Here is a 20147-nt window from a genome sequence, read left to right as displayed (position 1 = left end):
CTAACCTGCACATCTTTGGACACTAAGGGACAATTTAGCACGGCCAATCCACCCAACCTGCACATCTTTGGACACTAAGGGATAATTTAGCACGGTCAATCCACCTAACCTGCACATCTTTGGACACTAAGGGGCAATTTAGCACGGCCAATCCACCTAACCTGCACATCTTTGGGTACTAAGGGACAATTTAGCACGGCCAATCCACCCAACCTGTACATCTTTGGACACTAAGGGGCAATTTAGCACGGCCAATCCACCTAACCTGCACATCTTTGGACACTAAGGGACAATTTAGCACGGCCAATCCACCCAACCTGCACATCTTTGGACACTAAGGGACAATTTAGCACGGCCAATCCACCCAACCTGCACATCTTTGGACACTAAGGGACAATTTAGCACGGCCAATCCACCTAACCTGCACATCTTTGGACAGTAAGGGACAATTTAGCACGGCCAATCCACCTAACCTGCACATCTTTGGACTGTGGGAGGAAACCGGAGCGCCCGGAGGAAACCCACGCAGACACGGGGGGAGAACGTGCAGACTCCGCACAGACAGTGACTCCGAGGCCGGAATCTAACCCGGGTCCCTGGCAGCGGTGCTGACCGCCACGCCCCCCTTGTGACGTCCGGCCTTCCTACACCAATCGGAAAGCAAAGACCCGTTGCCCCGTTGGACGATGTCCGCCTGTGACCGATTCTCCTCATTTTCTTTATTTTTCCACGCTGGGAAAGAGAAAAAGATTATTTTGGACCAAGGACAATATTTCTGGAGGAAGTTGGTGCTGTTTCGCCTTCTTGGGGGGGGGGGGGGGGGGGGGCGGGGGGGAGGGTTTGCACACAGCAGTGTCTTGCCATCTTGGGGTGGAGGATTGACCTTCAATTCCGGGAGACTCCAGGGCCAGCCCGGGAGGCGTTGGCAGCTGGAGGAGGCAGCCGCCTGACGTCATTGCGCGCGGCCCCGTCCCCGCGTCGAGGGGGCGGGCCAGGCAGGCGGGCGGGGCTGCGCCTGCGCGAAGCTGTCCCGGCGGCTCTCCCCCTGCGCCTGCGCAAAGCTGTCCTGGCGGCTCCCCCCCTGCGCCTGCGCGGCCGGCCGCCGGCGGCTCTCCGCTGCGCCTGCGCGACCGCCCGGCGGTGATGGCGGCTGTTTGGAGGCGGCTGCTCGCTGCGTCCGCGTGGCGGCGGCTCCAGGTACCGGGGGAGGGGATCCAGTGCTGCTATGGATCCAGTGCTGCTGCTGCCAGTGCCGCTCTGGATCCAGTTGTGGGGTTCCCAGGTGTTGTTTTGGGGGGGGGGGGTGCGGGCGGGCTGCGCTTTTCTGGATCCAGTGGTAGAGCCAGTCCCCCTCTGGATCCAGTGGTGACGACAGTGACGGGGAATCCAGTGGTGACGACAGTGACGGGGAATCCAGTGGTGACGACAGTGACGGGGAATCCAGTGGTGACGACAGTGACGGGGAATCCAGTGGTGACGACAGTGACGGGGAATCCAGTGGTGACGACAGTAACAGGGACTCCAGTGGTGACGACAATGACGGGGAATCCAGTGATGACTCCAGTGGTGACGACAGTGACGGGGAATCCAGTGGTGACGACAGTGACGGGGAATCCAGTGGTGACGACAGTGACGGGGAATCCAGTGATGACGACAGTGACGGGGAATCCAGTGGTGACGACAGTGAGGGGGAATCCAGTGGTGACGACAGTGACGGGGAATCCAGTGGTGACGACAGTGACGGGGAATCCAGTGGTGACGACAGTGACGGGGAATCCAGTGGTGACGACAGTGACGGGGACTCCAGTGGTGACGACAGTGACGGGGAATCCAGTGGTGACGACAGTGACGGGGACTCCAGTGGTGACGACAGTGACGGGGAATCCAGTGGTGACGACAGTGACGGGGACTCCAGTGGTGACGACAGTGACGGGGAATCCAGTGGTGACGACAGTGACGGGGAATCCAGTGGTGACGACAGTGACGGGGACTCCAGTGGTGACGACAGTGACGGGGAATCCAGTGGTGACGACAGTGACGGGGAATCCAGTGGTGACGACAGTGACGGGGAATCCAGTGGTGACGACAGTGACGGGCACTCAAGTGGTGACGACAGTGACGGGGAATCCAGTGGTGACGACAGTGACAGGGACTCCAGTGGTGACGACAGTGACGGGGAATCTAGTGGTGACGACAGTGACGGGGACTCCAGTGGTGACGACAGTGACGGGGACTCCAGTGGTGACGACAGTGACGGGGACTCCAGTGGTGACGACAGTGACGGGGAATCCAGTGGTGACGACAGTGACGGGGACTCCAGTGGTGACGACAGTGACGGGGAATCCAGTGGTGACGACAGTGACGGGGAATCCAGTGGTGACGACAGTGACGGGGACTCCAGTGGTGACGACAGTGACGGGGAATCCAGTGGTGACGACAGTGACGGGGACTCCAGTGGTGACGACAGTGACGGGGAATCCAGTGGTGACGACAGTGACGGGGACTCCAGTGGTGACGACAGTGACGGGGAATCCAGTGGTGACGACAGTGACGGGGAATCCAGTGGTGACGACAGTGACGGGGACTCCAGTGGTGACGACAGTGACGGGGAATCCAGTGGTGACGACAGTGACGGGGAATCCAGTGGTGACGACAGTGACGGGGAATCCAGTGGTGACGACAGTGACGGGCACTCAAGTGGTGACGACAGTGACGGGGAATCCAGTGGTGACGACAGTGACGGGGACTCCAGTGGTGACGACAGTGACGGGGAATCTAGTGGTGACGACAGTGACGGGGACTCCAGTGGTGACGACAGTGACGGGGACTCCAGTGGTGACGACAGTGACGGGGACTCCAGTGGTGACGACAGTGACGGGGAATCCAGTGGTGACGACAGTGACGGGGACTCCAGTGGTGACGACAGTGACGGGGAATCCAGTGGTGACGACAGTGACGGGGAATCCAGTGGTGACGACAGTGACGGGGACTCCAGTGGTGACGACTGACGGGAATCCAGTGGTCACGACAGTGACGGGGAATCCAGTGGTCACGACAGTGACGGGGAATCCAGTGGTGACGACAGTGACGGGGAATCCAGTGGTGACGACAGTGACGGGGAATCCAGTGGTGACGACAGTGATGGGGAATCCAGTGGTGACGACAGTGACGGGGAATCCAGTGGTGACGACAGTGAGGGGGCAGTCCAGTGGTGACGACAGTGACGGGGAATCCAGTGGTGACGACAGTGACGGGGAATCCAGTGGTGACGACAGTGACGGGGAATCCAGTGGTGACGACAGTGACGGGGAATCCAGTGGTGACGACAGTGACGGGGAGTCCAGTGGTGACGACAGTGACGGGGAATCCAGTGGTGACGCCAGTGACGGGGACTCCAGTGGTGATGACAATGACGGGGACTCCAGTGGTGACGACAATGACGGGGACTCCAGTGGTGACGACAGTGACGGGGAATCCAGTGGTGACGACAGTGACGGGGAATCCAGTGGTGACGACAGTGACGGGGAATCCAGTGGTGACGACAGTGACGGGGACTCCAGTGGTGACGACAGTGACGGGGAGTCCAGTGGTGATGACAGTGACGGGGAGTCCAGTGGTGACGACAGTAACAGGGAATCCAGTGGAGGACAGTGAGGGGGGACTCCAGTGGTGATGACAATGACGGGGACTCCAGTGGTGACGACAGTGACGGGGAGTCCAGTGGTGATGACAGTAACAGGGAATCCAGTGGAGGACAGTGACGGGGAGTCCAGTGGTGACGACAGTGACAGGGAATCCAGTGGTGACGACAATGACGGGGAGTCCAGTGGTGACGACAGTTACGGGGACTCCAGTGGTGACGACAATGACGGGAACTCCAGTGGTGACGACAGTGACGGGGAGTCCAGTGGTGATGACAGTGACGGGGAGTCCAATGGTGACGACAGTAACAGGGAATCCAGTGGAGGACAGTGAGGGGGGACTCCAGTGGTGATGACAATGACGGGGACTCCAGTGGTGACGACAGTGACGGGGAGTCCAGTGGTGATGACAGTAACAGGGAATCCAGTGGAGGACAGTGACGGGGAGTCCAGTGGTGACGACAGTGACAGGGAATCCAGTGGTGACGACAATGACGGGGAGTCCAGTGGTGACGACAGTTACGGGGACTCCAGTGGTGACGACAATGACGGGAACTCCAGTGGTGACGACAATGACGGGGACTCCAGTGGCGACGACAATGATGGAGACTCCAGTGGTGACGACAGTGACGGGGAATCCAGTGGTGACGACAGTGACGGGGAATCCAGTGGTGACGACAGTGACGGGGACTCCAGTGGTGACGACAGTGACGGGGAGTCCAGTGGTGATGACAGTGACGGGGAGTCCAGTGGTGACGACAGTAACAGGGAATCCAGTGGAGGACAGTGAGGGGGGACTCCAGTGGTGATGACAATGACGGGGACTCCAGTGGTGACGACAGTGACGGGGAGTCCAGTGGTGATGACAGTAACAGGGAATCCAGTGGAGGACAGTGACGGGGAGTCCAGTGGTGACGACAGTGACAGGGAATCCAGTGGTGACGACAGTGACAGGGAATCCAGTGGTGACGACAATGACGGGGAATCCAGTGGTGACGACAATGACGGGGAGTCCAGTGGTGACGATAGTGACGGGGACTCCAGTGGTGACGACAATGACGGGGACTCCAGTGGTGACGACAATGACGGGGACTCCAGTGGTGACGACAATGACGGGGACTCCAGTGGTGACGACAATGACGGGGAGTCCAGTGGTGACGACAGTGAGGGGGAATCCAGTGGTGACGACAATGACGGGGACTCCAGTGGTGACGACAATGACGGGGACCCCAGTGGCGACGACAGTGACGGGGAATCCAGTGGTGACGACAGTGACGGGGACTCCAGTGGTGACGACAGTAACAGGGAATCCAGTGGCGACGACAGTGACGGGGAATCCAGTGGTGACGACAATGACGGGGACTCCAGTGGCGACGACAGTGACGGGGAATCCAGTGGCGACGACAGTGACGGGGAATCCAGTGGTGACGACAGTAACAGGGAATCCAGTGGAGGACAGTGAGGGGGGACTCCAGTGGTGATGACAATGACGGGGACTCCAGTGGTGACGACAGTGACGGGGAGTCCAGTGGTGATGACAGTAACAGGGAATCCAGTGGAGGACAGTGACGGGGAGTCCAGTGGTGACGACAGTGACGGGGAGTCCAGTGGTGAGGACAGTGACAGTTGCCATCCAGTGCTGAGGACAGTAGGGGTACACAGTGCAAGTTTGAGACAGGGGCTGGTTTAGCGCAGTGGGCTAAACAGCTGGCTTGTAATGCAGAACAAGGCCAGCAGCGCGGGTTCAATTCCCGTACCGGCCTCCCCGAACAGGCGCCGGATTGTGGCGACTAGGGGCTTTTCACGGTAACTTCATTGAAGCCTACTTGTGACAATAAGCGATTTTCATTGTTATTATTATAAGCTAGTCATTCTTGAACATTCTTCCACGGGATGTGGACCTCCCAAAGGCCAGCATTCATTGCCCATCTCTGTCTCAACGTCAATTCTAGCAAGGGCTTCAGTTGTGCCGTCAGTCTCGGTAGAGGACCAGTGGTGGCATTCGTACCAGTCGGGTGCCCCGAGGTGTGATTGGCACTGACAATGCCCGTCATTGCTGAGTCGGTTCAGATGTCAGCGAGGAATCAGGGGCTATTCCGATGCTCACGGAAGCCATGCCTGTGACGAATGGAGAGAGAGGCCTTTATTTTTCAGTGTCCGTGGGCGGTAGCTGAAGCAATTACCCCCTCAGTTTAATCGCGTTCGCAAGCTCTGTAATATTTCCTTCCAGTTCTGACCAACATATGTTCAATCTTTCCCAGGAATCCGCCAAATCGGCAAGCTCTGATGCCAAATACCCAGGGATTGTAGAGTCGACGGAGGAGTTTAAGTTTGTGGAGAGATTGATTCCGCCTATCACAGTGCCCATTCCTCCGAAACATGACCACTACCCAACACCATCAGGATGGCGCCCACCCCGAGGTGCGTGTTACTTGACAGCTGATCCATTTTGCAACTTCCTCGGCCTCGCAGGGTTTTGCTTTTAGTGTTGCGGGCCACGGCAGTCATCCCTCACCTGGTATTTGTAACCGGCTCGTATCGCTCACTACCTTATGCTTAAACTGTTGATTCCCAAATTTCTTTCTCCGTCAGTCTGGCCTCAATAAAAGTTGAGGTGGATTTGCACGTAAAAAGAAGTTATTTATTTAGCTTGCAAGCTTGATTCATCTTACAGAAACATAAGAGACATCCAGTCTCCTACACTTCAGAAAGCGAATGAACAAAGAGACAAAGGGATCTCTGCAAATCAATTCAAATGGTATCAAGTTTCACATACTCGACGCCCATAGGTCAGCCTATATCCCTCCTGACCTGTTTGATCTATTCTGATTGGCTCACTTCCAATCCCTTTCTCTGGCCCCTATCAATGCAGCATCACTCTCATAGACACACCTCTTCCTGCTTTTTCCATGCGGTCTCAATCCCTTTGCCAGAATCAAAGTGGCTTATTTCTACATTACATTAGCTAGTATCTCTAAAGTAACTATTTTATATCACATTCGTCAAAACGAAGGGTCCAAGTAGAGCCATTCGGCCCATCGAATCTGCTCCACCTATTCAACGAGATCGCGACTGATCTGCTGAGATAATCCTCGACTCCACTTTCCCGCCTCATCCCCGTAACCCTCGATTCACTGAGTAGAAATCCGTCTCTCTCTCTCGGTCTCGGACACACTTAACGACCCAGCCTCTCTGCGGTAAAGTATTCCACAGATTCACTCCCCTCTGAGGGAAGAAATTCCTCCTCATCTCCGTCTGAAATGCAGTCTTTCTGTTCTCTGCCTCCTTCCCAAGCTGAAGTGCTCCGATCCCACCCTTAATTTAGAGTACCCAATTCTTTTTTTTCCCAATTAAGGGGCAATTTAACGTGGCCAATCCGCCTCCCCAGCACATCTTTGGGTTGTGTGGGTGGGGTGAAACCCACACAGACACGGGGAGAAGGACGGCACGGTAGCATAGTGGTTAGCACTGTTGCTTAACAGCGCCAGGGTCCCAGGTTTGATTCCCGGCTTGGGTCACTGTCTGTGCAGAGTCTGCACGTTCTCCCCCGTGTCTGCGTGGGTATCCTCCGGGTGCTCCGGTTTCCTCCCACAAGTCCAAAGATGTGCAAGTCAGGTGGATTGTTATGCTAAATTGCCCTCCGGTTAGGTGAGGTTGGTGGGTAACGGGATAGGGTGGGGGTGTGGGCTTAGGTAGGGTGCTCTTTCCTAGAGTCGGTGCAGACTCGATGGGCTGAATGGCCTCCTTCTGCACTGTAAATTCTATGAATGTGTAAATTCCATACGGACAGTGACCCGGGATCGAACCCGGGTCCTCGGCGCCGTGAGGCAGCAGTGCTAATCACTGTGACGCCGTGACGCCTTCCACCGCCTCACCATACCCCAAGTTAGCAAACACAGGGTTACTTGCTGTACAGTTGAATGGAGATCTCTTGAAGAGAGAGAGAAACCCTTTCAGACACGCGCTGCAACGCTTGCTGTCTTTGGGAGACTAAAACTGCCTGCTACAGACCTGGCTCCTCCTTTTGATTACATCATCTTTATCCCACTCAGATCCCCTGCCCTGTTTACCTAAGTCTAAGTCTCAAATATTCTACTCTTCAGAGAATCGTCTTTCTATCAACCCATCAGGATGGCCGAGCGCTCTAAAGTGCTGCGTTAAGGTTGCAGTGTCCTCTGGAGGCGTGGGTTCGAATCCCACTCCTGACATTGACTTTTATGGGCGGCACGGTAGCACAGTGGTTAGCACTGTTGCTTCACAGCGCCAGGGTCTGGGTTCGATTCTTGGTCACTGCCTGTGTGGAGTCTGCATGTTCTCCCCGTGTCTGCGTAGGTTTCCTCTGGGTGCTCCGGTTTCCTCCCACAAATCCCGAAAGAAGTGCTTGTTAGGTGATTTGGACATTCTGAATTCTCCCTCCGTGTACCCGAACAGGCGCCGGAGTGTGGCGACGAGTCGGTTTTCAAAGTAACTTTACAGTAAACGTAAGCCTACTTGTGATCATACTAAAGATTGTTATTATTAAACAAAAGTCCATTAGGCCTCTCTTTGTGCACACATACATGGTTGGAGTGAATGATGATCTCACTTTTACAACACCTTAATTGCACTTTTTGGAGCCACACCCTTTACACTAAAACATAAGCAAAATATTGCAGATGTTGGAAATCTGAAACGTAAACAGGAAATGCTGGAAAAACCCCAGCAGGTCTGGCAGCGTCGGTGGAGAGACAAACAGACACTTGGCGTACGGACCCGGACTGTTAACGTTTGTTTCTGTCTCCACCGACGCGACCTGACCGGCTGAGTTTTCCGACATTTTCTGTTTTTACTCTGTGTTCCCTTTTGGGTCTTGCAGCCTGGTGGCATTGCACACGGTGAGGCTTGGCCCATCCGCCTCGACTTTCTCAGTCCCCATGCCCCACCAGCGTGCGGATTAACGCTGATGGCGGGGCGAGGGGGGGGGGGGGGGGCGCGGTTGGACATCGGGCCTTTTGGTGCAGGCTTCGTAGTGTAATCCAAACTACTGTCCTTGGGCGGGGGTTGGTGTGATGGATGTAAAGAATAGCCATGTTTTGCCAGTACGGTGGCGCAGTGGGTTAGCCCCGCTGCCTCACGGCGCCGAGGTCCCAGGTTCGATCCCGGCTCTGGGTCACTGTCCGTGTGGAGTTTGCACATTCTCCCCGTGTTTGCGTGCGTTCCGCCCCCACAACCTGAAGATGTGCAGGCTAGGTGGATTGACCACGCTAAATTGCCCCTTAATTGCAAAAAATGAATTGGGTACTCTAAATTTATTTAAAAAAAAGAATAGCCATGTTTCACAGTTTGTATTTTTGCAGTAATGTTATTGAAGCTGAGGTTAAAATGCGTACCGGCAGTATGTCTGCGAGAGGTGTGATTAGAAGTGAGATCATCCGTGAATTTTCCCGGGGTTTCAGAGGATCTGGGGTTAAGGGGAGAAGGCAGGAGAATGGGGATGAGAAAAATATCAGCCGTGATTGAATGGCGGAGCAGACTCGATGGGCCGAGTGGCCTAATTCTGCTCCTATGCCTTATGGTCTTATAGAAGAGTTTTGCTGACGGATATCGAAAACTATTTTACCTGTTTGCCGATAGATGATCTTGTAACAGTTTGAGCCTGTCTAAACAGATCAAGGTACGCCTTGTAACAAGAGGCAAAAGAATACTGTGTGCTTTGAATGCAACTGGTATAGCTAATGGGAGGGGCCAGGTCTGTCTGGGTGAAGGAGTGGCTTCCAGGGCTCTAAGCTGGGCAAAAGGCTCTCAGCTTGGTCCTTGAAAAAAGTTTCTCTCTCCAACGACTCTGCACCAAGATAAGCAAGCAAGACCTGGTTGTCAACTTGATACATTTTTACCGACAGTGCCTTAAATTCACGAAAGCATCTGGTGATTGCTTCTGGCAAGAATGTTGAGTTGGCGCTTGTCAGCGGAGTTATACGAGTTCGTGTTCCTCCGACCGTATGAAACTTTTAACACAACGTCCTTGAATGCCGCATGCCTTCTCATATTAATGCCTTCTCAGATCCACCTCCTGACTTGCCCTACACCGTACGTCGCTCCCGGATGCACAACGTCCCTGTTTACACAGACATCACCCATGGCAACAGGAAGATGACCGTCATTCGGAAAATAGAGGGTGACATTTGGGTAAGTGCGACTACTTTTGGGTGGGGGGGGGGGGGGGGGGCGTCTCGCGATTTGTTCCCACGGGGCAATTCCTTGATCAATCCAGGGTCGACGAGCCTGGTTTGGCTGGGAAGCCACTGCGGTAAAGCATTCCACAGATTCATCCCCCTCCGAGAGAAGAAATTCCTCCTCACCTCTGTCCTAAATGCCCCCTCCCCCAACACTCTGAGATTACTCTTACTCCCTCTGATCCCAGACTCTCCCACAAGAGGAAACAACCTCTCAGCATCCCCCCTGTCGAGGCCCCCGCTGAGAATTTACAGTGCCGAAGGAGGCCATTCGGCCCATCGAGTCTGCACCGGCTCTTGGAAAGAGCCCCCTACCCAAGGTCAACACCTCCACCCAATCCCCATAACCCAGTAACACCACCTAACACTAAGGGCAATTTTGGACACTAAGGGCAATTTATCATGGCCAATCCACCTAACCTGCACATCTTTGGACTGTGGGAGGGAACCGGGGCACCCGGAGGAAACCCACGCAGACACGGGGGAGAACGTGCAGACTCCGCACAGACAGTGACCCAAGCCGGGAATCGAACCTGGGACCCTGGAGCTGTGAAGCAATTGTGCTAACCACAATGCTACCGTGCTGTCCTCTGTGTCTCAATGAGGTCGCCCCTCATTCTTCTAAACTCCCAATGAATACAGGCTCAACCTTTATTATTTTTTTAGTCTTTTTAATAAATTTAGAGCACCCAATTATTTTTCCCAATTGAGGGGCAATTTAGCGTGGCCAATCCACGTGATTGAGTGCGTCAACCTGCTCATCTTTGGGTTGTGGGGATGAAACCCACGCAAACACGGGGAGAATATGCAAACTCCACACGGACAGTGACCCAGGGCTGGGATTCGAACCCGGGTCCTCAGCGCCGTGAGGCAGCAAAGCTAACCACTGTGCTACCGTGCTGCCACAGGCTCAACCTTTGTGAGAAAATCCCTCCATTCCCGGGATCGACCAAGTGAACCTTCCCTGGACTGACTCCAAAGCCGGTGTATCTTTCCTTAGATAAGGAGACGAAAACTCTTTATGGTATTCCAGTTGTGGTCTAACTAGCGTCTCCATAGAATTTACAGTGCAGAAGAAGGCCATTCGGTCCATCGAGTCTGCCCCGGCCCTTGGAAAGAGCACCCCACTTAAGCCCACGCCTCCACCCTGTCCTCGTAACCCAGTAACCCCTCCCAACCTTGTATAGTATTAGCAGACTGCCCTATTATCCCAATTCTCTTTGAAATCACGTTCCATTTGCCTCTCTCAGTGTCTGCGTGGGTCTCACCCCCACAACGCAAAAGATGTGCCGGGTAGGTGGATTGGCCACATTAAAATGCCCCTTAATTGGAAACAAATAACTGGGCGCTCTAAATTAAAAAAAACCCATTCCATTTGCCTTCCCAAATGACCCGCTGAACTTGCCTGCTGGCTTTTTGCGATATATCCACGAGGACCCCCAAAGCCCCTGCAGCTTTCTGCCGTCTCTCTCCATTTAAATAATACTCAGCTTCTTTATTCTTCCTACCAAGGTGCATAACTTTGCGTTTGAGTGCGTCTACCTGCAAAATCCTTCCAGCCAATTCCCCCCCCTCCAAAAAGCCGACAGACTAGCGACCTGTTCCGGGAACTACGAGCTATGGAAGCAGATGACAGTCTGCCTGAGCGCACCGCTAGGTACGGGAAAACAATTAGAATAGCAATTGATGGTGAAGACAGGAAGCTAGCCCCGCGGACAGGAAGTGCCAACCCAATATCGGATAATTAGAGTCAGAGATGTTGACAGCATGGAAACAGGCCCTTCGGCCCAGCTTGTGCATGCCGCCCAGTTTCTATCACTAAGCTAGTCCAACTTGCCCACATTTGGCCCAATCCCTCTATACCCACCCTGCCCATGTAACTTTTTTTTAGAGGAAAGATTTGTACCCGCCTCTACCACTGCCTCTGGCAGCCCGTTCCAGACGCCCACCACCCTCTGTGTGGAGAAATCTCCCCTCTGGTCTCTTTTGTATCTCTCCCCTCTCACCTTTAACCTATGCCCTCTAGTTCTAGACTCCTCTACCTTTGGGAAAAGATGTTGACTATCTACCTTATCTATGCCCCTCATTATTTCATAGACCTCTATAAGATCACCCCTAAGCCTCCGACGCTCCAGGGAAAAAAGTCCCAGCCTATCCAGCCTCTCCTTATAACTCAGACCATCAGGTCCTGGTAGCATCCTCGTCAATCCCTCCTGCGCTCTTTCTAGTTTAACAATATCCTTCCTATAATAGGGTGACCAGAACTGAACACAGTATTCCATGTGTGGTCTTACCAATGTCTTGTACAACTTCTACAAGACGTCCCAACTCCTGTATTCAATATTCTGAGCAATAAAACCGAGCATTCCTGAATGCCCTCTTCACCACCCTGTCCACCTGCGGCTCCACCTTCAAGGAGCTTTGAACCTGTACCCCTAGATCTCTTTGGTCTGTAACTCTCCCCAACTCCCTACCATTAACTGAGTAGGTCCTGCCCTCATTTGATCCACCAAAATGCATCACTGAGGTGCATTTATCCGAATTAAACTCCATGTGCCATTCATCGGCCCACTGGCCCAATTGGTCAAGATCTTGTTGCAATCATTTATAACCTGTCATTTACAAATCAGAATCACTTAATGGAGCCTAGCCTACCCGTGCAAAACTATATATTTCTTTTTACTCATAGATTATCATAGAATTTAAAGTACAGAAGGAAGCCATTCGGCCCATCGAGTCTGCACCGGCTCTTGGAACGAGCACCCTACCTAAGCCCACACCTCCACCCTATCCCCATAACCCAGTAACCCCACCCAACACTAGTGGCAATTTTGGACACTAAGGGCAATTTAGCACGGCCAATCCACCCTAACCTGCACGTCTTTGGACTGTGGGAGGAAACCGGAGCACCCGGAGGAAACCCACGCAGACACGGGGAGGACGTGCCGACTCCACACAGGATCGACCCAAGCTGGGAATCGAACCTGGGACCCTGAAGCTGTGAAGCAATTGTGCTAACCACTATGCTACCTGTTCCTAATTAGCCATTTCAAAGGACTTCTTTTTTAAAAAAAATATGTTTATTCAAATTTTCCAACAACATTTTTAACAAATCCCCCCCCCCACACCAATAACAAAAAGAAAGAAACACAAGTCAAAAATTATACAAAACTTATACATTGGGTTCCCCCCATATACAGTACCCCCCCAATATGACATTCAAAGGTACCCATAGGGAAGCCCCCCCCCCACCCACCCAAATTCCCCCCTGAAAGAGACCCCACCCCCCCCCACCCTTGGGCTGCTGCTGCTGCTGACCACCTCCTAACGCTCCGCGAGATAGTCTAGGAACGGTTGCCACCGCCTGTAGAACCCCTGCACACACCCTCGCAAGGCAAACTTTATCCTCTCCAGCTTGATGAACCCAGCCATATCATTTATCCAGGCTGGGGGGCTTCGCGTCCTTCCATAATAGCAAGATCCTCCGCCGGGCTACCAGGGACGCAAAGGCCAGAATACCGGCCTCTTTCGCCTCCTGCACTCCCGGCTCGTCCGCTACCCCAAATAGTGCCAGCCCCCAACTCGGCTTGACCTGGACTTTCACCACCTTGGGCATAGTCCTCGCGAAACCCCGCCAAAACCCATCCAGTGCCGGGCACGACCAGATCATATGGACGTGATTCGCCGGGCTTCCCGAGCACCTCCCACTTCTGTCCTCCACCCCAAAGAACCTACTCAACCTCGCCCCTGTCATATGCGATCTGTGAGTAACCTTGAATTGTATTAGGCTGAGCCTGGCGCAAGAGGAGGAAGAGTTAACCCTACTCAGGGCATCAGCCCACAGACCCTCATCTATCTCCTCCCCAAGCTTCTCCTCCCACTTGCCCTTTAACTCCTCTACCGAGGCCTCCTCCTCTTCTTTCAGCTCCTGGTAGATTTGGGGCAGCACGGTAGCATTGTGGATAGCACAATTGCTTCACAGCTCCAGGGTCCCAGGTTCGATTCCGGCTTGGGTCACTGTCTGTGTGGAGTCTGCACATCCTCCCCGTGTGTGCGTGGGTTTCCTCCGGGTGCTCCGGTTTCCTCCCACAGTCGAAAGATGTGCAGGTTAGGTGGATTGGCCATGATAAATTGCCCTTGGTGTCCAAAATTGCCCTTAGTGTTGGGTGGGGTTACTGGGTTATGGGGATAGGGTGGAGGTGTTGACCTTGGGTAGGGTGCTCTTTCCAAGAGCCGGTGCAGACTCGATGGGCCAAATGGCCTCCTTCTGCACTGTAAATTCGATGATAATCTATGATGATAATCGCCGAAACCCTGCCTTCTCCAACCCATACACCCGAAATCACCCTGTCCTGAGTCCCCTGTGCCGGGAGCAGCGGGAATTCCCTCACCTGCCGTCTCACAAACGCCCTCACTTGCATATACCTGAAAGCATTTCCCGGGGGTAACCCAAACTTCTCCTCCAGCGCCCCTAGGCTTGCAAACGTCCCATCTATAAACAGGTCCCCCATTCTTCTAATCCCTGCCCGATGCCAGCTCCGAAACCCCCCATCCATCCTTCCCGGGACGAACCGATGGTTCTCCCGAATCGGGGACCAAACCGAGGCTCCCACCTCGCCCCTGTGTCGCCTCCACTGCTCCCAGATCTTCAACGTCGCCGCCACCACCGGACTCGTGGTGTACCTTGTCGGCGAGAGTGGCAGTGGTGCCGTCGCCAGTGCCCTCAGGCTGGTGCCCACACAGGACGCCATCTCCAATCTCTTCCATGCCGCCCCCTCTCCCTCTATTACCCACTTACGGATCATCGCCACATTGGCAGCCCAATAATAGCCGCACAAATTCGGCAGCGCCAGCCCTCCCCTGTCCCTACTACGCTCCAGAAACATCCTCTTTACCCTCGGGGTCTTATTTGCCCACACGAAACCCATGATGCTCCTACCTACCCGTTTGAAAAAGGCCTTGGGAATCATAATGGGAAGGCACTGGAACACAAAGAGAAACCTCGGGAGGACCATCATTTTAACCGACTGCACCCTGCCCGCTAGCGAGAGTGGCAGCACATCCCATCTTTTGAAATCCTCCTCCATCTGCTCCACCAACCGCGTCAAATTGAGCTTGTGCAGGGCCCCCCAACTCCTAGCCACTTGGATCCCCAAGTACCGAAAGCTCCTTTCCGCCCTCTTCAACGGTAGGTCGTCTATCCCCTTTCCCTGGTCCCCTGGATGCACCACAAAGAGCTCACTCTTCCCTACATTGAGCTTATACCCCGAGAAGTCCCCAAACTCCCTTAGGATCCGCATGACCTCCTCCATCCCATCCACTGGATCTGCCACATACAGCAACAGGTCGTCCGCATATAGCGACACCCGATGTTCCTCTCCCCCTCGGACCAGTCCCCTCCATTTCCTGGACTCCCTTAATGCCATGGCCAGAGGCTCAATTGCCAATGCAAACAACAAGGGGGATAAGGGGCACCCCTGCCTCTTCCCAAGGTACAGCCGAAAGTACTCCAACCTCGCCACCTGGGCTCTATATAGCAACCTGACCCAGCTGATGACCCCCCCCCCCCCTGAACCCAGACCTCCGCAGCACTTCCCAAAGATACTCCCACTCCACCCGGACGAAGACCTTCTCTGCGTCCATAGCTGCCACTACCTCTGCCTCTCCCTCCACCGAGGGCATCATAATCACATTGAGGAGCCTCCGCACATTGGTGTTTAGCTGCCTGCCCTTTACAAATCCCGTCTGGTCCTCATGAATCACCCCCGGGACACAGTCCTCAATTCTCGTAGCCAGCACTTTTGCCAGCAACTTAGCATCTGCATTGAGGAGCGAGATCGGTCTATACGACCCACATTGCAGTGGGTCCTTGTCCCGTTTCAGGATCAGAGAGATCAGCGCCCCGGATATTGTCGGGGGCAAGGTCCCCCCCCTCCCTTGCCTTATTGAAGGTCCTCACTAGCAATGGGCCCAGCAGGTCCACGTATTTCCTGTAAAACCCAACCGGGAACCCATCTGGCCCCGGGGCCTTCCCCGCCTGCATGCTCCCCAATACTTTAACCAGCTCCTCCAGCCCAATCGGCGCCCCTAAACCAGCCACCTCCTGCTCCTCCTCGGGAACCTCAGCTGATCCAAAACTCGGCGCATCCCCTCTTCCCCCGCTGGGGGCTCAGATCTGTACAGATCCCCATAAAAGTCCCTAAATACCTTGTTTATTCTCATCGCACTCTGCACCGTATTCCCCCCGCTATCCTTAACTCCACCTATCTCCCTCGCTGCCTCCCCCTTACGAAGCTGGTGTGCCAGCATCCGACTCGCCTTCACCCCATACTCATACGTCGCACCCTGCGCTTTCCTCCACTGTGCCTCTGCTTTCCCCGTGGTCAACAGGTCGAACTCCGTCTGGAGGTTCCGTCGCTCCCTAAGTAGCCCCTCCTCAGGGGCCTCTGCATATCTCCTGTCCACCCTTAAACTCTCCCCCACCAACCTCTCCCTCTCCCTGTGGGCCCTGATGGAGATTAACTCTCCCCTGACCACCGCCTTCAGCGCCTCCCAGACTACCCCCTCCCCGTTGTCGTTGGCCTCCAAATATCTTTCAATGCACCCTCGCACCCCCTCATCCGCCAACAATCCCACATCCAGACGCCACAGCGGGCGCTGGTCCCTCTCCTCCCCCAACTCCAGCTCCACTCAGTGTGGAGCGTGGTCTGAGATGGCTATGGCCGAATACTCCGTTCCCTCCACTTTCGGGATTAGCGCCCTACTCAAAATAAAGAAATCTATCCGGGAGTAGGCTCCATGGACGTGGGAAAAGAATGAAAATTCCCTGGCCAGGGGCCTGACAAACCTCCATGGATCCACTCCCCCCATCTGGTCCATAAACCCCCTGAGCACCTTGGCCGCAGCTGGCCTCTTACCCGTCCTGGACCTAGAACGGTCCAGTGCTGGGTCCAGCACTGTGTTGAAATCCCCCCCCCCCATTATCAAGCTTCCTACCTCCAGATCCGGAATCCAACCCAGCATACGTTTCATAAATCCGGCATCATCCCAATTCGGGGCATATACGTTCACCAGTACCACCCGCACCCCCTGCAACCTACCGCTCACCATCACATATCGACCTCCATTATCCACTACAATATTCATTGCCTCGAACGACACCCGCTTCCCCACCAGTATTGCCACCCCTCTGTTCTTTGCATCCAGCGCCGAATGGAATGCCTGTCCTACCCATTCCTTTCTCAGCCTAACCTGATCTGCCACCTTCAGATGTGTCTCCTGGAGCATAACCACGTCTGCCTTCAGTCCCTTTAAGTGCGCGAACACCCGGGCCCTCTTGACCGGCCCGTTCAGGCCCCTCACATTCCAAGTTATCAGCCGGATCGGGGGGCTGCTCCCCCCCAAGCCATCTCCTTTTCTAGGCCAGCCACGTGCCCGCGCTTCCCGCACACTCCAGTCCCCCAGACGGCGGACCCCCGCCCCGACCACCTCTCCTACTTCCAGCTCCCCTTTGGCCAATGCAGCAGCAACCCTATACCCCCCTCATCCCCCCCGCTAGATCCACATCTAGCCCTTTTGCTCCCCCCATAACACTCCCGTAAGTCAGCTGACTCCTGCCATTCCATCGCCCCCCCCCCCCAGTGTGAGAATCCCCCTCCCCCTCCCTGGCAGTCAGTGTGCGCTCCTCTACAGCACCCCCCCCCGCCCCTGCCCCCACCCCCGTCCTTCCCTAGCGCGGGAAAAAGCCCGCGCTTTCCTGAGCCGGCCCCGCCCCCTCTGACGCAGTTCCTTTTGCGGCCTTACCCCAATTCCCCATCCCCGGGCCTCCACTCCCCCTCTTCCTCCATGGGGCCCTGCCCCTCCAACACCGACGCCCACACTCTCCCACAGCCCCCACATCAAATCCCTTCACCCATCCCCATCCAGCACCCAGCCAATGGAACATTCCCTAAACGTAATAAACACCATATACACAGTAAACACCCCCCCCACAACAAACCCTCAATTTGAGTCCAACTTTTCAGTCCGAATAAAGCTCCATGCCTCATCAGGCGTTTCGAAATAGTGGTGCCGATCCTGGAACGTGACCCACAATCGCGCTGGCTGCAGCATCCAGAACTTCACCCCCTTCCGATGGAGCACCGCCTTAGCCCGATTAAAACCCGCTCTCTTCTTAGCCACCTCCGCACTCCAGTCCTGGTAGATTCGGATCTCCGTGTTCTCCCACCTGCTGCTCCGCTCTTTTTTGGCCCATCTCAGGACACACTCTCTGTCCATAAAGCGGTGAAACCTCACCACTGCCGCCCTTGGCGGCTCGTTGGCCTTGGGTCTCCTTGTCAGGACCCGATGAGCCCCATCTAGCTCCAGGGGGCTCGGGAAGGCTCCCGCGCCCATCAGCGAATTGAGCAGCGTGCTCACATATGCCCCGGCATCGGGACCCTCCACTCCTTCGGGGAGACCCAGAATCCGAAGATTCTTCCTCCTCGACCTATTCTCCAGGTCCTCAAATCTTTCCGCCCACCTCTTGCGCAGCGCCTCGTGCGCCTCCACCTTCACCGCCTGGCCCAAGATCTCGCCCTCGTTCTCCGAGGCTTTTTGCCGCACCTCCCGGATCGCCGCCCCTTGGGCCTTCTGGGTCTCCACTAGCTTCTCGATCGCCGCCTTCATTGGCGCCAGCATTTCGGTTTTCAGCTCCCCAAAGCAGCGTTTAAGAAACTCCTGCTGCTCCTGCGCCCACGCTGCTTGGTCTCCACCCGCCACCATCTTGTTTTTCCTCCCTCGCACTTTTCGCTGCTCCAAGATCACTTTTTTCACCGCTCCACGGCTGGTCCAATCCATATAATGTCGGGGGGACCTTGCTGTCACCTTCCCACACTGGAAGCCGTCGAACAATTGCCGTTGGGGCCCCTCTAGAGAGCCCAAAAGTCCGTTCCCGGCGGGAGCTGCCGAACGTGCGACCTACCTAGGCATAGCCGCAACCGGAAGTCATTTCAAAGGACTTGTGAAGAGTTCCCCACTGCCGTTCCTCTTAACGGGGTTGTGATTCTTCAATTCTTTGGGTTGTGGGGGGCGAAACCCACGCAGACACGGGAAGAATGTGCAAACTCCACACGGGACAGAGACCCGGAGCCGGGATTCGAACCCGGGACCTCGGCGCCGTGAGGCAGCAGGGCTGACCCACTGCGCCACCGTGCCCCCCGATTCTTAACCGCTCTGGCGCTCTTTTGCCCTCCTCAGATGCTCGAGAAGGACCTGAAAGAGTTCCTCGCGCAGATTACAGGCAAGACTCCGCTCACCCAGGTCAACGAGGTGGCCATGAGCCTCCGGGTCAAAGGTTATTTTGACAAGGAACTGAAAACGTGGCTGATGGAGAAGGGTTTCTAGGTTCGTGACTGGGTCCGCCAGCTGTGTCGGAAAGGCGATATTCCGCTCGCCAGCAGGAGCTTTTTTGTTTTTTATTTAAAAAAAAGAAGAAATTGTACCTTCACCGTCGCTAAACCCAGTTATGACCGTTCGCGCTGATCGGAATGCAGGGCAATCCATTAAATGTTTTGTTCCAGTCGCCTCTTCGGCATGTAATTGAGGGTCGACTGATCATTGAGGAGCGCCACCATCACCTGCACTTTCCCACCCAGGCCGCACACCCATCCTGACTTGCGAATATCTTCCTCCACTGCCGCCGGGGGGGATGCTAAAATAAATGCAACATTCTGCGGGTGCTGGGGGCCGAGAAGTGGGAGCATTGAGGGAAAAATCCAGGGACAGGAAGGATTGAGGAAGCAGGCGGGCTGCAGAAGGACTTGGGCAGGCGAGAAGGTGGGCAAAGAAGTGGCAGATGGAATACAAAGTGGAAAAGTGCGAGGTTCTGCACTTTGGAAGGAGGAATGGAGGCATCAACTATTTTCTAAATGGGGAAATGCTGAGGAAATCAGAAGCACAAAGGGGCTTGGGAGTCCTTGTTCACGATTCTCTTCAGGTTAACGTGCAGGTTCAGTCGGCGGTTAGGAAGGCAAATGCAATGTTAGCATTCACATCGAGAGGGCTGGAATACAAGACCAGGGATGTACTTCTGAGGCTGTATAAGGCTCTGGTCAGGCCCCATTTGGAGTATTGTGAGCAGTTTTGGGCCCCGTATCTAAGGAAGGGTGTGCTGGGGCCTTGGAAAGGGTCCAGAGGAGGTTCACAAGAATGATCCCGGGAATGAAGAGCTTGTCGTGTGAGGAACGGTTGAGGACTCTGGGTCAGTACTCGTTGGAGTTTAGGAGGCTGAGGGGGGGGATCTTATTGAAACTTA

General features: G+C 54.9%; 1 protein-coding gene and 1 long non-coding RNA gene across 2 annotated transcripts in view; both read left to right on the top strand.

Annotated features, from left to right (window-relative positions):
- LOC140399944 (uncharacterized) overlaps window positions 1-20147 on the top strand; it is a 220487-nt gene that overhangs the window by 156658 nt on the left and 43682 nt on the right. The window lies entirely within an intron of this gene.
- On the top strand, window positions 1067-19432 carry mrpl49 (mitochondrial ribosomal protein L49). The gene is made up of 4 exons (XM_072489422.1): window positions 1067-1197; window positions 5903-6062; window positions 9682-9806; window positions 19091-19432. Exons 1-4 carry the CDS (start codon window positions 1144-1146, stop codon window positions 19235-19237), a joined length of 486 nt encoding a protein of 161 aa, XP_072345523.1. The 5' UTR covers window positions 1067-1143; the 3' UTR covers window positions 19238-19432.

Source organism: Scyliorhinus torazame, chromosome 24, assembly GCF_047496885.1.
Source record: "Scyliorhinus torazame isolate Kashiwa2021f chromosome 24, sScyTor2.1, whole genome shotgun sequence".
Lineage (NCBI taxonomy): Eukaryota > Metazoa > Chordata > Chondrichthyes > Carcharhiniformes > Scyliorhinidae > Scyliorhinus > Scyliorhinus torazame.
The sequence above is the reverse complement of the archived record's forward strand: the minus strand, read 5'-3'. Positions and strand labels throughout refer to the sequence as shown.

What these genes read in the sequence shown, in the direction of transcription:
- mrpl49 (XM_072489422.1), top strand. Translation starts at nt 1,144, where the DNA reads ATGGCGGCTGTTTGGAGGCGGCTGCTCGCTGCGTCCGCGTGGCGGCGG. An exon ending in CCGCGTGGCGGCGGCTCCAG is followed by an intron (nt 1,198 to 5,902) that starts GTACCGGGGGAG and finishes AATCTTTCCCAG; the next exon opens with GAATCCGCCAAATCGGCAAG. An exon ending in AGGATGGCGCCCACCCCGAG is followed by an intron (nt 6,063 to 9,681) that starts GTGCGTGTTACT and finishes ATGCCTTCTCAG; the next exon opens with ATCCACCTCCTGACTTGCCC.